This window comes from Musa acuminata, chromosome BXJ1-8, assembly GCF_036884655.1.
Source record: "Musa acuminata AAA Group cultivar baxijiao chromosome BXJ1-8, Cavendish_Baxijiao_AAA, whole genome shotgun sequence".
In the NCBI taxonomy this organism is placed as follows: Eukaryota; Viridiplantae; Streptophyta; class Magnoliopsida; order Zingiberales; family Musaceae; genus Musa; species Musa acuminata.
Genome location: NC_088334.1, coordinates 30,661,836 through 30,677,377, shown reverse-complemented (window position 1 = coordinate 30,677,377; position 15,542 = coordinate 30,661,836). Strand labels below are relative to the sequence as shown.

The following is a 15,542-nucleotide window of genomic DNA, read 5'->3' as shown; positions in this document are numbered from 1 at the left end:
CCGGATATGATATATCTGTCAAAGGCCCTATCTTATTGGATATCGAATAAGCCCCTAAATTATTGGATCCTATATATAAGATCTAATAAGAGCCAATGAGAGATTATTGGATAAAGATCCACTAATCTAAGAGGTCTGGGTAGTGTTGAAAAATCTAGGGGCGAAATCACATGCGTAGCGGAAGAACATAAAACAAAAAAAACCTCAAATTTCCCAATACGTGTTCGTTGTCATGCGTAGATTGGTGCGCAAAATTCGTAAAATTAAAAACTACATGTCAGAAAGATGGTTGTGTTACCTAGGGAGATGGTATATCCCTGAATCTCTACAGATCTATAGGAGTGAATGAAGGAGGTCAAGCATCCTCCTCTCTAGCAGTGATCCACACAGCATGGCTACAATGATGCTCCTCAAATCTCCATGTCTGCTATCTGAGGAGGAGAAAGGGAGAGGAGAATATGAGGTGACAGCTTAGAAGCCCCAACCTATGGGACTTTAGTTCCCTCCTATTTATAGAAGCCCGCAATTAACCCTGATGGATCCTGCCCTATTGGGTACTAGATCTCTATCTAATTATCCATGCCTCTTAGATTATGAAGTCTCTACCTAATAATCTCTTATTAGCTCTTATTGGATTTCATCCATGGGATCCAATAATTCAGGAGCTTATTGGATATCCAATAAGATATGGGCTCCAACGGATATCTCATATCCAAATCTGTACTCGTCGTAACACCTACTATATATGTGTGACCCTCTAGGCCCAATATCGAGCTGGCCATGAGTCATACTTATCAGAACTCCTTCTGGCTTAGTGAATTATTATATCCATAATAATTCACTTGACTCATCGACTACAGATGTACTAAGCCACTACACCGTAATCCTCAATCGATACAAGGGAATCCAATCCTTTGGATCTATCTGTCCTTAGCTATTATGTACATATAGTCCCTCATGTATCTAATATCCTAAGGACCATATACTGGGCATGGTGTTGTTAGGCCCATACGGTTTCTCTTCGAATCTCACTCTAATCAGATTCTCCTAGAAAACTCTTTCTCTCTCAATCCGAATGACTTTGGCCAAGGATTTGTTTGAGCAAAACATACGGGATATTCCTCTCATGATACCGAGAGTGAATTATCCTCTATCGACACTCAATAGCCCTAGTAAGGTTGGCTGCCACTCTCAATAGCCAACTGTACTAGATCTGAAACTTCTAAACCTATAAGTTTGGTATCAAAGAGTATAGTACTTATACAGGACATCCTTGGTGTCTCAAGTCGAAGGACCAGATATATTACTGGGACTACAGAATCACTGTTTGACAATAAGGCCTCATCAACCATTGAGTATTCCGTAAGTGGATCAATCAGTGAACTCATTCTCTAATGAGCACTTGTATGGTATCCCTAGTGTCCCTACATAATGATTCCCTCTCAAGTAACCTATGATCGGGATTATTTAGGATCTGTGTTTAAAGACAAATCGATCTCATTATCGTGATCTCATCATAATCTGATTCTCATTGCACAGATACATGGACATCACAATATATATATATATGTATATATAATAATTAATATAAAGTGATAAAATATCAAATAATAATAATAAATAAAATGATTGCATATCAAGTCATACGTGTCATCACTCACGTGATTAACTTATAAGGCACCTATAACTAGTAGATAGTTGGATAAAGATCCAATACCCAATATAATAGAATCCATTAGGGTTAAGTAGATAGGGGACCTATATAAATAGGAGAGAATCAAAGACCTATAGCCCAATGGCTTTTTGGTTGCCACCTCCTATTCTCCTCTCATCTTCTCCTCCTTAGATAGTAGGTGTGAAGATTTAGGCAGCGACTTAAGAAGCGTAGTTGTAGCTCTATTATATGGATCATCGCTAGAGAGGAGGGTGCTTAACCTCTTTCATCCTCTCCTAGAAAATCTACAAGAATTCAGGGATATACGATCTCCCTAGGTAAAACACTATCTCATACTTGGTTTTAAGTTTTGTGGATTTTTGCACACCAATTTTCATATGACGACGATCATCTTTTTGAAAAATTTTAGGTTTTTATTTTATATTTTTTCACTACGCATGTGATATCACCCTTAGATTTCCCTATAGTGTTGCACCCCTTTTTGTATCCGAGCAATGAAAATCAATACCGTCAACCATGAAAAAGTCCTCTTGTTGCACCCCTTATCTATTTGGATGTAGGTACTACCAAGTTTACATGATAATTACTATAAGAAAGTTCATTCTTTAATAAAGGTGCTCAACTTTGTATCCAAATAGACAAACTAAGTGAATTGGATGGGAGATGCACACACATCCAAGGTCACATGACACTTTGGCCCAGTTTGTGAGGTGATATGTCCTTTGCAACACCTCAAAATCGACCAATCAAAAATTAGGGTTGTATATACCATTAGCCATTCTGTTGCGACTATGGGAGAGCATCTCTATGGACTTCTTGGAAGAATTATTTATAACAAGAAAGAAATTCAAATACATCTAATACGAATCATTCAATATATTGAAGCAGATGGAAACAATTAATGCTAACTCAAGTTACCTCCATATAGAGATGTATAAAGTTATGAACATAAAAAAATTTAAAGTTATTTGAGCCTTCGACACTAGATGATAAGTCGAATGAGATACTACCCTTGGATGAAAACACCATTATTGATAGGGTCACTACCACAAGTTGAGGCATCAAAATTACTTTTTGAGTCAAATGCAAAGGGCAAAAGTCGAGCAGCAAGGTGCTTCTCAAAAGAAGCAACTAAAACGAGTTTCCTAATATGAGAAACCCAGTTTTAATTGGGGTTGAATCATCTAATTGGGGGAGCCATGATTAGAGATTGTCTTACATAGCTAAAGTTCAACTCAAATCAAGTTCTGATCGAAGTCTAATTCAGCTGCAGAGTAAAAGTCCAATTCGAATCCAATCTAGTCGAAGCCAACACAAACTTAATATCAAGCTTTGGATCATGTTGCAGCCAGATCAACATCGCCTCCAATTGCAGCAGCACCAAACCGAGTCTACTTGGATTAGGAGACCCAATTCGAGTCCCACTCGAATTAGAAGGCTGTGCAGCTAACCTAAAGAACCAGCCTTCCTTAATTCAATTCCTACACAGATTGGAAGAAGACCTGCGCCCCGACTAGGGGGGCCACTAAGGGGTGCCTACCCTAGCCAAGTTGGGAGTCCTAACGTAGTTAGGACTCGACCCGACCCTAGCTAATAAGGTGGGAGTCCTAACCTAATTAAGACTCTACCCTCTAAAGCTACATAACGAACGGTGCGGCAGCACCTTAAGGCATCAATCTAGCAGACAGTAGCAAGATCAGCCTCACAACATCGCCAACCAGGAGATTGGGAGAGTTCCTTTAACTAGCCCTAGCTTTTACAACATCTTCTTCTTCCTCTTCTTTGGCAGCAACCGAACTCTTCTTCTTCAGCGAGCTTTCAACCGATTAGAGCTCTACTTCTAGACGAGAGAGAGGAGAAAAGTGAGACAGACGACAAGTTGCTGCCTCCTCAAGCTATGAGTTGCAACAAGAAGATCATGCTTTTGTTGTTCGAGAAGTTTTTTATTTAGTCCCTTGTTTAAGAAATTATTATTTTAAAACAAAGTACATTGATTTTTTTTTTTAGATTTTGTAATTCTATTGTGATCTTTGTATTTCCTTCCTGAAACATAAATCCGCTCGGAGGAAGGACCATAATGGTCGAGTCCTTCTCTCATACAGATCAAACAGTATAGCATTTAACGGGTATATTATCTCATTAAATTAACAGTTATAAGAATGATGCAATATAACGTGGTCTTCTCAATTATATTTGTATTCAAAACTTGTTAAACAAATAAACCCCGAGAATCGTCTTTTGCAAGATAACCTTCTACTCTCAAATTAATGTAGGATAAGTTCTTATTTACCTTATAAACATTTTTCCTAACTAAGTTCTTAATATTCAATGTAATAGGTTTGAAAAAGGGGATAGATTTGATGAATTTCACTGAGTCAAACATATGACTAAATTTAATCTCATCACCCTTTCTTTTTTTTTTTTTTTATTTGAGGTCCGTGTGTTAGTTATTTTGCTCGTAGGATTTCAATTTCGTGAATCTGCACCTATTTATTATTTTTTTCTGACTTTTCTAGTGTACTATAATATTCCACCAATTACCATAATTACATGCCGAGGTTTTCTTCATTGTTTGTAATGGTTAAAACTATTCGTTCTCAAGAGCTGATCTATGCAAATCCTGACGCCCTGCTTAATGTAAAGCCCACATACTGTTCTTTTTTCTCTGAACTAGCTGGTTTCGACCTTGTTTAGTAAAGCATGATGATATATTATATATGATACTCGTTTCAGAAGTTCATTTAACCGAGCATTCAGTATATATATATATATATATATATATATATATATATATATATATATATATATATATATATATATATATATATATATATATATATATCATGCATATTTTAAATGATACCAATTAGTGATACTTAAATCAAAGATGTTAACCATTAACGCGAATCTTGGCTCCATAAGACAGATGATCCAGGTAACCCTAATCACCATTCAATTTGAATCGGAATCGAACTGAGTTGAAATCGAAACCAAATTAGCTCGGTGGTTCGTTGGTTTCAAACTGAATGAACCAATTAAGAATGATAAAAAATAAATATATGATATATAAAAGGCATGTGATATAGTGGATAAGTGTGTAGTTTTAAACCTAGTAAAGTAGGTTTGAATCTTAATAGCATAATTTTTTATTAAAATTTTATAGTTTTATATTTTTTATATCAAATATTTTACAGTTATACAACTATTTTTAAAATTTAAAAATAAATTATAAAATTTTATATTATTTTAAATTAAAATAATAGAAAAATAATGATTCAAATCGAAGTCAAAACCGATAATTCTATTTCTAATTATAAAACTGATCGATTCGTTTTCGATTCTTGATTTTAGGTAATCGAAATCGATGATTTCGAAATCGGTCTAGAGCCAAGCACCCCTATATCTTCTCTTCTGTCATCAATGAAAAGGAGCAGATTTTGGACTCTCCACGTTGTCGAGCAGAAACGTCTAATTTAGTGCTTGATGGCCGCCACCTCTGTGTCCTTGTCGGTGACATTGTGAGCCCAGGATGCGAGTTCGTGATCGCCAAGGTGGATAGCCCATCATCAAGGAATCGGGTAGGAAGAGGGTTTTAAGGACCGTATTCGAGGTCAAGTTCCTTCCCAGGCTGCAACAGCAGAAAAGAGGACAGCTCTGAGACTCATATTGGATGCTTACCATGGCAGAGCTTCCTTTTTGAGTTATTTGCATTAGATCCCTTGCAATAAGATTGTTGTCAAAAACTACAACATGTAAACGACTGGTGGTTAACCATTAAGTTAATAACTATCATTATTTGGTTCGTGCTTACCGACTATCTACACAGCAGTCATTTCATCGACAAGGCAAGTACAGCTGCAGATGCTGCTTTTTTTGCGTCTGGCTGCCTGTCTTCGAGACAAGAAGTACGTAGAAAACATTAACATCACATCGCCCAAGTAACACTTCTTCCTGGATATCCATCTCGATGTAATATCGATATGAAATTTGGCATTCAAACGGATAGAAACATCAATCTCATGAAGCTGCCGCATTTCCTGAAAATAATGGTGAATAGTACTCGCGTGGACTCTGCAAAAGCAACCAATAATCTCTCTCCCTTTTTCTCATCAGACCTCAGCCTTCTGTATGATGCAACGCCAGCGATCACGAGTTATTCAACCCGTGTCAACTAGCACATGAATTTGTCATACAGGAGCACAAAACTTAATACCAAATGCCAGCAGGATAGAAGCACCAAAGAATACATTGCACGACCAAGGTGGCAGTAACATCCAAGCTCGTAGGACCGTCCTTATGTGTATGTACATTGTAGGAAAAGCAGAATATTCACAAAGAATAGTTTCACTTCAACAGCTCCAAAAGCTCCCATTCAGAAGCTCTGCTGATTTATAGTGCAACTCTGGCAGAATTTATACCACTTCCAAGTCCTCTGAGGCTGCAGTGGCGGCTTATTTTTGCTAAAAGTGAGCTTGAAGTGTCGCCTACCTCTGATTTGCAAAGGGGGCAGAGTGCATTGATCTTAAGCCATTTATCTATGCACTCTTTGTGAAAGAAGTGGGAACAAGGGAGCTCCCGAAGCTCATCATTGTCGACGTACTTTGCCAAGCAAATGCAACAGGCCTGCAAATGCAATACATTAGCATAACAGAATTATAATACAGCCCACTTAATATGCTCAACTGTTTAAAACCAAAGTCATGCACAAGATTACTAAGATTCTCCTGAGGACGCAGGTAACTGTAGGTGCATCAACAGCCAAACTATTCTCAGTGACTTCTGCATACCTCCACCATTTTTACTTTCAATAATTAATTTAAACCACTATTTCAAGCTAGTTGGATCAGTGTCCTTTTGGCAGAATGAAGAATGGATGCTGAAGAGAAACATAAAGAAAATATTGGGAGAACAGTGGGGGAAATGCTGAAAAAAGGCGGAAAGCCTGGTGGTCATGATTTCTCTTATATAGATTCCCATTCCTTTCCCCTTCTATTATATCAATCTGAAGCCAACAATGTTTCCAACCATGAACATTAGGAGAACTGATCAAATACGAACGAACTAGCATCTTATTAATGGATTTGTATCTGAACTCTTTAAAAAAATGCCTTTTGGCTGCTAAAGGAAGAAATCATTCATATCTTCCTGAAAGATGGGGAACTCAAACAAGACTCAGCCATGTCATGACCCAAGCTGACCCGATAGAACAACTATATCAATGACTTCAGACGTAGATCCACATGATAAAAAATGCATTATCCTAAGTGATAGTAGACTCACCTTAGTCACACAAATCGACATAATGATTCTCATATAGGAATAAATTGAAATATTACAATCTCCTTCATTTAAGGTTTGACGTCCTTGTTAATGCTCAAACATAGATTAGAATCAAGTGCCAAAGCTGGATTTGGAATCAAGCCTTAGTACGCAAGTGAAGTCCAACACTTTATTGGCTCCATAATGTGATGTGTCTCTCACCCCATCCACAGGCAGTACTTTCATAGTGGATCTTTGCACCATACCCAATACTAGGCCCACTCTTATACCATTTTGTTTAATAGGTCTAGAACAAATGGCCCGTAATGCTTACACAGAAGCTGATGATAGTAGGCCTAAAACTACCTAAAACTAATAACTTGGGTATTACAAGATCAACTACCTAAAACTAATAACTTCCATAATCAACTCATTTCCACTGCTCATGATGAAATGATTATATCCTTCAACATTCAGTTTTAATCAAGATCAAGAGCACAAGAATTCAGTATGCTTTCACCTCATCACTATGTTCAAATTGAACCATCGACCATATTTCAAGATTGCCTTTGCAACTCGTTCTTGCTTGTCATTGTAAATGGTGAGCTAAATTGTTGATCATATTGGTACAAAATGATGCCATAGATGCAATACTTTGATTTCCTTTTGAGTAGTTATGTCAATTGTTGCTTGTCTTCGAGTGGTAGATTGATATAATTTTCTTCACATAACGGATCATTTTGTTGCCATCTTAGTTGTTAGAGCATTCTTTATTTTCTACCTGATCAGAATGTTCATCCGAATGCACAAGAGGAAACATAAGAGCCAAAACTGATAGGTCAAAGTTTCGTAGCACTCGATCCTTCTATTTTCTAAGACAATAAATCCCACCAAGAATCATCTTTTTGAAAGAGTTCAAGGAGTAAATTGCTATGGGCATTGATCCACTAATCTAGATACTTAGCTTCTGTATGTGACATCAAACTCTTGTTTTACAAGAGAACATAACACCTAAAACAAGATCTGTATCCACATGAAATATGTACAGAAACATGTGATGATGACTCTGATACCAAGTTTTATGCAGGCACAAGAAAACCCACATATAACCAGTGGTTCAGTACATAAAGCAAATGGCTAGTTTTGCAGAGTTTGCAACACTTAGAAGAATTAATAAGAGACTAAAGACGGATAAAGAGAAGAGAGAAAAATAGAAGAAAAATTTGACAAAGCAAAGAATGTTCAACAAGCAAGTGGATTTCTTTTCATTAATATCACATGCACATAACTCTTTTGTTCAACCACCCTTCCCTTTTATATTAGGTAAGCTATGAGCTTGTCCAGATCATCTAAGTCTCATAAATATTAAAAAAATAAATTTAAACAAGAACCAAAATGATCCCTTACCTATTGAACTCCTACCAAAGTCAAAATAGGTTCACCATCACCTTTTAGGACTGGAAAGATAAAAGGATGGTAGTCTTCCAAATTTCTCCTGAAGCCTAGGAAAATAATCATCGACCCAACACAAATTAAATTGATCTTAGACCTGACAAAACCCTAATTAACTTCATGTCAAAGCACACACAACAGTGAAGTAGATAAAAGGTATCATCATGATATTGTCCAATATTAGCAGTACTGCCAGTATGGAGTGCCAGATCGATATAACCTCATTGCTGCATAAGAAGTTGTTTCCACCAGAATAAAAATAATATTCTACCAGATGCTAATTTATGGTGATAATTGATAGTCATGAGTCTATATTAAGTTGTCTGACAAAGGTCATCATACATCTTATTCTCTATATGATACACATGAAACAGTATGGCAAAATTACTCTTTCGACCGGAGCTGAAAGCTATAGCAGGACTTGGTATTACTGATTAACTTTGATGGTATCTACTGAAGATTCATATGTAATTCATGTCAAAATCAGATAAAACTCTAAGAAATTCCATCTTCTATTTAGTTGTGCATGAATCAAAGATATAATCCAACAAGAGAAGATAGTCTTCAAACAAGCCTTCAAAAAATATTATAACTATTATCCCTTCTTTATTCCACAAAATAATTTTGAATAATGAAAGGAAAGTTTTTTGCTTGCCATCAGAAAAATTTATAACTATATATCTGGCTATAATTGACCTTCCTTAACTAAATAGGTGGGTGGAAATATCAAACACTTGGTGCCAGGCTTCTCAGAAGAACATGTAAGAGGAGATACCATATCACATTGTCTTACTAGCAAAACTTGCATTCAATATAAACATCACAAGCAATCACTTTAAAATGCTACAAGCCAGCAGTGATCATCCTAATGTCAATGAAGTGCAAATTGATGAGGCAATTGATGAGGAAATGGACTCACAGAATCTTCTGCAGAAATTATTCGTTCCTCGGATCCAGAACTCAAAATCCCAAACGTGAAAAGGTATTCTTGATTGTTACCAATATCTGCTCTTCTCTTTGACCTGAACTTGTAGGTTGGAAGTGAATTAACCACTTCAGAGTTGGCCCCTCTTGTTGGGCGCAAATCCTCTCTGATGCCCAAGACAGAGATTATACAAGGAAAACAGCAGCAGACAGTTGCGAACCGGATAAATGGGATAGCGTAACCAATACAGCTTAATGCAAGGAACACTATACATAACCTTGATACAAACAAACTAATTCAGATGGATTAAGATAAACAAAGTGGAAAAACACGAAGTAATCATACATATATACCTGTACAAATTGGGAGCACTGTATTCAGAGGAGTGCTCACTAAAGATCCATACATTGCCAACAACAAACCACACCGCAAAGAAGCAATCCAAAGCCATCTTGAAATGGTCAACAAATCCATTAAACCTGTCAAAGTAAATAACCTCTTGAAACAAGAGTTGCATAGAAAATCAGATAATATATGGTCCAGAATTTCCAACATTATATAATATTTCATTGGAAGTTGTCAAATCCTGTAAACTTCAGTTATTGTTTAAGTCAAGTGCTATAAGAAGTGTAATACCATAAGTAGTTACCTTGACGCAATATTTTTGTAGAACCTAAATATATTAAACATGTAACTATTTTAACGAAGATCAGCTTAATAAAAGCTCGTGAAGAGTAACAAAATTCAAAGCCATGCAGGCATATGTTCCAGACAAGAATAACAGTATTTTCCAGACAAGATCTTTGTTGTTTGTAGTAGTTTTTCCTTGGGAAATGGCAATAACACATCAAAAAATGATCCAGGTACTGCAGCATCCAAAAGTCAGTTCATCTTGATATTTCAAATTGATGTCAAAATCATTAGTACCATCTCAAAGCATACTCTTTATTTTAAGAAAATCCTTATGCCTATATGAATTAATTAAAAATATACAATTAAAAAAAGGAACAGATCAAAAAGTACACATAATAAAGTTAGTGCAGAATAATAATCCAAGGATCCCAACTATAGGAGGTCAACTACATGGAAGTTAAACCAAGGGTGATTAGATCCCTTTTAAATGCTTCTAACGAAAAGGTACTCCTTGCACCAGAACAGAAACTAATTCATTAGTAGATCTGTTGTATACATATTCAGATAGCCACAGATGGACCTTTTGTTTTTATCTTTATTTAGAATTACCACTAATTGTATACAAATGTAAATATTCATTATCCATCTTTTCTAGCAATCTCATATATCTCTAACAACATCATCTCAGCAATATTAATTCTAGATGGGAATTTTTATTTAACATTCTAATTCTAGATTGCCATTTAATCTAAGTTACATGTAGTAATCACACAACATCTGAAATGCCCCTCCCCTCTTTAACCATTTCCTATTCCTTTTATCTAAAAGATCCAACATAGGAAAAACTTATTACTCTTGAAAACTGTGTGTCCATTTATTTTGATGATATTTGTTATCTTTCCTTGGTGATACAATGGTTGTACATCATGCAGTTCATTTTATGAGCTTAGTTGTGCATAAATTGTGCATAAAAACCCTAGTCTCTAAAGGTCCACATAACTTGTGCATAAAATCCCTACTCTCTAAAGGTCCACATAACTTGTGCATAAATTCATCCAAACCTATGCAGGTGGTATTCTGTAGTAAGGCAATCCATGTTCTCAAAAAATGTGAACTATTTATGGATATAACTGATGCTTCTTTTTTTTTCAATAAACATACCATACATGAGTAATTCATTAAGCTGGGTTAAGCCAAAGCGATCATGCCCATAATAAGTCTGTTCACTACTGCACAGCAAAGTGTACCTTGGACCAACAATCATTGAGTTCTGTCTATATTGTAAGATGGAAGCAAAGCTAGATCTTTCTTCTTCCAAAGCTTGAGGTGACATGGTGATGTATGATATAGATTCGGGAAGGCTGACTTGAGACGGGCCCAGGTGAAAATGTTCCACTTCATGCTGAGAGAAGTGATTATTACGATGAATAAAACGCCAATAAAGATGAGGGAGAGTAGCACCACATCCAATAACATAACCAATCACCCAGGCAAATAATGGAGATTGTGGGTGTTCATGTCTTGATGAAGATAGAATAGTTACAGCTGCTATGATTTGAACCACATTGAGAAGAAGCTCCAATGAAATCCAAAAACCAGAATTTAGAGAGCTTCTATGAGAAGGACGGACAGAACTACCACCTCCTCTTATTAAAGAAGCATTTCTAGAGTTAGAAGCAGGCATTGACATTGAAGATTGAAATGTAGGAGCTCGTATCCTTGTTGAAGGCCTATTGTCATAATGCAGACCATCTGAGTCATCATGTTCATCATCCTGAGATGATGATGAGGAAGCAACGTTACCCCATGACATATGTATGACATGACCATCATTCTTGACCTCTTGCTCCATATGCAGATTATTTTTATCAGTTTGACTTCACCTTCATTTCGAGAAAAAGAAAGATATCAATTTCCACCAGCAAAAGTTACTGAAAATACTAGCAGCATTATAACACTTCACAAATCCTTGCTTGATATGGCTAAAGAATTAATTATGGGCAGTTAAAAACAAATGGCTAAACCCCACTTTGGGGAAAAGAAGAGTTGACTTCAAGCACTAGGAAAAAATCCTCAGCGCTTGTATTAACAACTATTGAGAATCAATGGCATGCTCCTTAACATTTTGTGGCCCTAAAGGGGCATTTAGAAGAGAAAAACATGTTCCATTTTGATCATTGTGCTAGTTTCCTTCGCCGACCTTCCTACTACATGAAATCAACTGTTGATCAATTTACCTTTCATTTTGAAGTATTGAACACACCTACAAATTTGAGTTTTATGTTACTTCTAGTGCTCCCAAAAACGATAGAACCAGAAGCATCTCATCAGATTGAATTTCGTGACAGTTTCTCAGTCCTAATCTGTAAAACAAAATGCTTTATCAATTCATTGTAGAATATTAACCCTTTTATATTTTCATGGAGTTTTAACTAAAAAATTCACAGCATAACCATTTGATATATTCATATCTGATAATCAACAAATTCCGTTTACAAAATTTCAGGTCTTTTTTTCAATTTCAATCATTCGCTAATTTCCGAAGGTGCAAATTCCATTTTTTATGGGCCTAGAGATTCTTTCACAAAACAACACATCTGACTCTAATTATCAATCTTATAAAAGTCGCACTAGTTGGATAAGGCACGAGTACTCATTGTGTCGATGTTGTCATACAAAGATGAGATAGTAAGAGCTCAAAACCATTAAATTGGGAGATAGTAATAAACAGGTGGTTCTACTGCTTTGACAAGTAGCACAGAACCTTCAAGAAGTCTGACAAAATTACAAGCTGATATAAAGAATAGAAAGGGGAGTCGAAAAGCCAAACACTGAAGGTTCAAAAGACCAAGCAGCAAAAAATGCTTGGCACGACAATTCTTCGTGCTCATGAGGCAAGCAATGGAGTCCACACAAGCAGAGACGGAGAGAATAAAACGCACGAACAGAATTAGGGCCAGAGGAACAGCAAACTCAAGTTACACGCCAAAAAAGGAGTCTATTAGTCAAAAGGATTCCCTAGTCCAAGCAAACATTCAGAGGTCATCGGCATCAGCTTCCTGGCCTCGCCCTATGGTTTCCATCAATCCAGAAACCCTAGTGCACACCAAGGAGGCTAGCCAGTCGATTCACTGCGATTATATCCAAAAGAAATCCGATCGGGATTCGTCAGTATACAGACATCGAAACTCCACCTTGATTGGCGTATCTGGAAGACTACAAAGCTCATACCCACCGCAGGAGGAAGGTTTATTTTGTTACACCTAGAATGAACTGATTATTAAGCATGAGGGAGAAACTAACCAAAGAAGGAGCTTATCATCACCACCACCACCTGAAAGAAGACTAAGATGGATCCTCTGCCATTAGCGAAGAATCTGGGTAGAATCTAGACGAATTCTTCTTCGCCGGTTTCTTCCTTTCGCTGCCGACACAGGTCAGATCTGAGTCACGTGACGATCCTATTAGGACGACGTGAAGGTCGCTCAGCTGTCTATAACCAGTGCGGGTCCATTCATGCTCTCCAACTCGTCTTTACAGTGCCTCGGCGTTCATTGTTTACGAGTGGAGAATGCAGCTGCACTCGATTCACGCGATACAGCAAATCACCCACCCCAAGGGGTGTATGGGTCCCTCAACCGCTGTCGGCTACGACATCATGTAATATATATAAATATCTACAGGATAATTGTTATCTTATTATATTATATATTTCACATACCATTATAAGTATTTCGATAAATTTTGAGGGATTATTATTATTCATATTTTTTTATTATTTAACATCCTATTTTAATTTTTTTATTTCTAAATTATTTTTTTATAAATGAATGGAAATATCCTCCTCACCTTCATTTTCTTTTTTCTACCTCTTCTTCCTCCTCCGAAGGAATATGTTGAGGGGGCACAAATAAGATGAGATAACATCAACGGTAAGTGATAGCGATCAAAGGGTTGTTGGAAGAAAAAAAGATAAAATTAGTAATCCTAGGATTGTAAATAATAAAATAATATTTTATTATTTTTTAAGGGATTATCAATAGTAAGAGATTGTCAATAGGAAAAAAATTATGAATAATAAGCTTCTATTGAAATATAAATTTAATTGGATGATTTTCTAAAACAACTCTTTGATATTATCTTTTTCATGTAAAGGATTGTAAAAAAAAATACTTGGTAGAATGATAGAATTTCATTATCTATGGTATTTATAAGTCCTTGTTGTGAATAAATCTAAATAATATATTTCTTGATTTTACAAGATGCATTTTACTATGTCAATATTTTGTTTACATCATATAAGGTATATTTACATCGTATAAAATCCCATCATATAATCCTTTACATGAAAATCTTCATGAATCATTTATTCAATTTATCTTGACAATTATATTATCATTTTCAACACTCCACCTCAAGTTGGCACATGAATATCCAACATGCTCAACTTGTATATTAGGGATGATCTCAATATTATTCAACCCTATTTGGTCAAATACAACCCAAGCTCAAGAAATAATAGCTCTCTCATCTCAATTTAGGTCATAATAGGATTCAGATTATGATATCTCTCAATTAGGATCTTAACGGTACTAACCCTCTCAATTAGGATCTTAGTGCAGTGAAAAAAATACGTATGTTTGAAAATCTTCGTACGATAAAAATTCGATTCCGACGAAAATCGTTTCGTAAAAATATTAACTTAAAAGAGTATGAGAGCGTAGTGAAAGCAATAAGAAGGTAAAGTAGTTTACAATAAAGGTAAATTACTCAAAACGAAATACAAACCAATTTATAGTGGTTCGGTCGTTGTGACCTACATCCACTCCACTGATTCCTCTTCTGTCGAGGCTATCGACATCCACTAACGATCTTCCTTCAATGGCGAAGATCAACCACCATTACAACTCAATTCTCCTTTGACAGGTTCAGGAGAGAACCTTTATAACCCCCTTCACTCCTCTCTTAAACAAGACTAACACTTAAGTTTTTAGAGGAGTTCACATAAAATTACAATAGCGTTTTCTTTTCTTTTTAGCTCTTAGTTGTATGTATGTTAACCAATAATGAGAGGGGTATTTATAGGCCTTAAGTTGATTCAAACTTGGAGTCTAAAAGTGTCTCACCCCGGGTCCTAGCGGTACCACCGCCTTGTCACGAACGGTCGTCGCGCACCCGCAACAACTCCATTCAACGAACCATTTGTCGCTCTAATCTACGTGTAAAACTGCTTGGCAGCATATTTTAGCTTGGTTTTAAGTTCTTTTGCTTGTAAAAATGTAAGTTCGAATAAGTTTCAACGCTACAGTGCGTCCGCTCACCGAACCGAGAAAAACAGCCCCAAAACAGCTATGTTTTCGCATGCCACGGGCTGATTTCTGTAGCCCACTGCTGCACGCGAAACATTAGCCATCTCAACACCCTGGAACCCCCCAGGTGGCATAGGGCTGGATGGGGCTTCGATATAGTGTCAAGCGTTGAACAATCTTTCGCAAGTTCGCACGTTACCTTGATGGGAACTTGTTGTCACGCCCGGCACCTAGTGAGCAGCTGTTTATGGACTTGCAGCTATTCGTTCAACCTTCTAAAGTTCTTGTT

At 36.5% G+C, this 15,542-nt stretch overlaps 1 protein-coding gene across 5 annotated transcripts; it reads right to left on the bottom strand.

The window, feature by feature from the left end:
• Nucleotides 1-5,903: 5,903 nt before the first annotated feature.
• LOC135584146 (E3 ubiquitin-protein ligase At1g63170-like) lies at nucleotides 5,904-13,446 on the bottom strand. 5 transcript variants are annotated; one of them, XM_065079412.1, is made up of 6 exons: nucleotides 13,248-13,445; nucleotides 12,182-12,307; nucleotides 11,192-11,827; nucleotides 9,665-9,790; nucleotides 9,306-9,588; nucleotides 5,904-6,298 (listed from the first exon to the last, which is right to left on the bottom strand). In XM_065079412.1, exons 3-6 carry the CDS (start codon nucleotides 11,794-11,796, stop codon nucleotides 6,065-6,067), a joined length of 1,248 nt encoding a protein of 415 aa, XP_064935484.1. In that variant the 5' UTR covers nucleotides 11,797-11,827; nucleotides 12,182-12,307; nucleotides 13,248-13,445; the 3' UTR covers nucleotides 5,904-6,064. The 5 variants fall into 5 exon arrangements, with proteins under 5 accessions (XP_064935484.1, XP_064935487.1, XP_064935483.1 ...); XM_065079415.1 differs by lacking the exon at nucleotides 12,182-12,307 and having other exon boundaries at nucleotides 9,306-9,477; nucleotides 13,248-13,446; XM_065079411.1 differs by lacking the exon at nucleotides 12,182-12,307 and having other exon boundaries at nucleotides 13,248-13,444.
• Between the last annotated feature and the right edge of the window lie 2,096 nt (nucleotides 13,447-15,542).

What these genes read in the sequence shown, in the direction of transcription:
- LOC135584146 (XM_065079412.1), bottom strand. Translation starts at nt 11,796, where the DNA reads ATGGAGCAAGAGGTCAAGAATGATGGTCATGTCATACATATGTCATGG. An exon ending in TCAATGATTGTTGGTCCAAG is followed by an intron (nt 9,791 to 11,191) that starts GTACACTTTGCT and finishes TTACTTTGACAG; the next exon opens with GTTTAATGGATTTGTTGACC. An exon ending in TAATTTCTGCAGAAGATTCT is followed by an intron (nt 6,299 to 9,305) that starts GTGAGTCCATTT and finishes TTGCATTTGCAG; the next exon opens with GCCTGTTGCATTTGCTTGGC.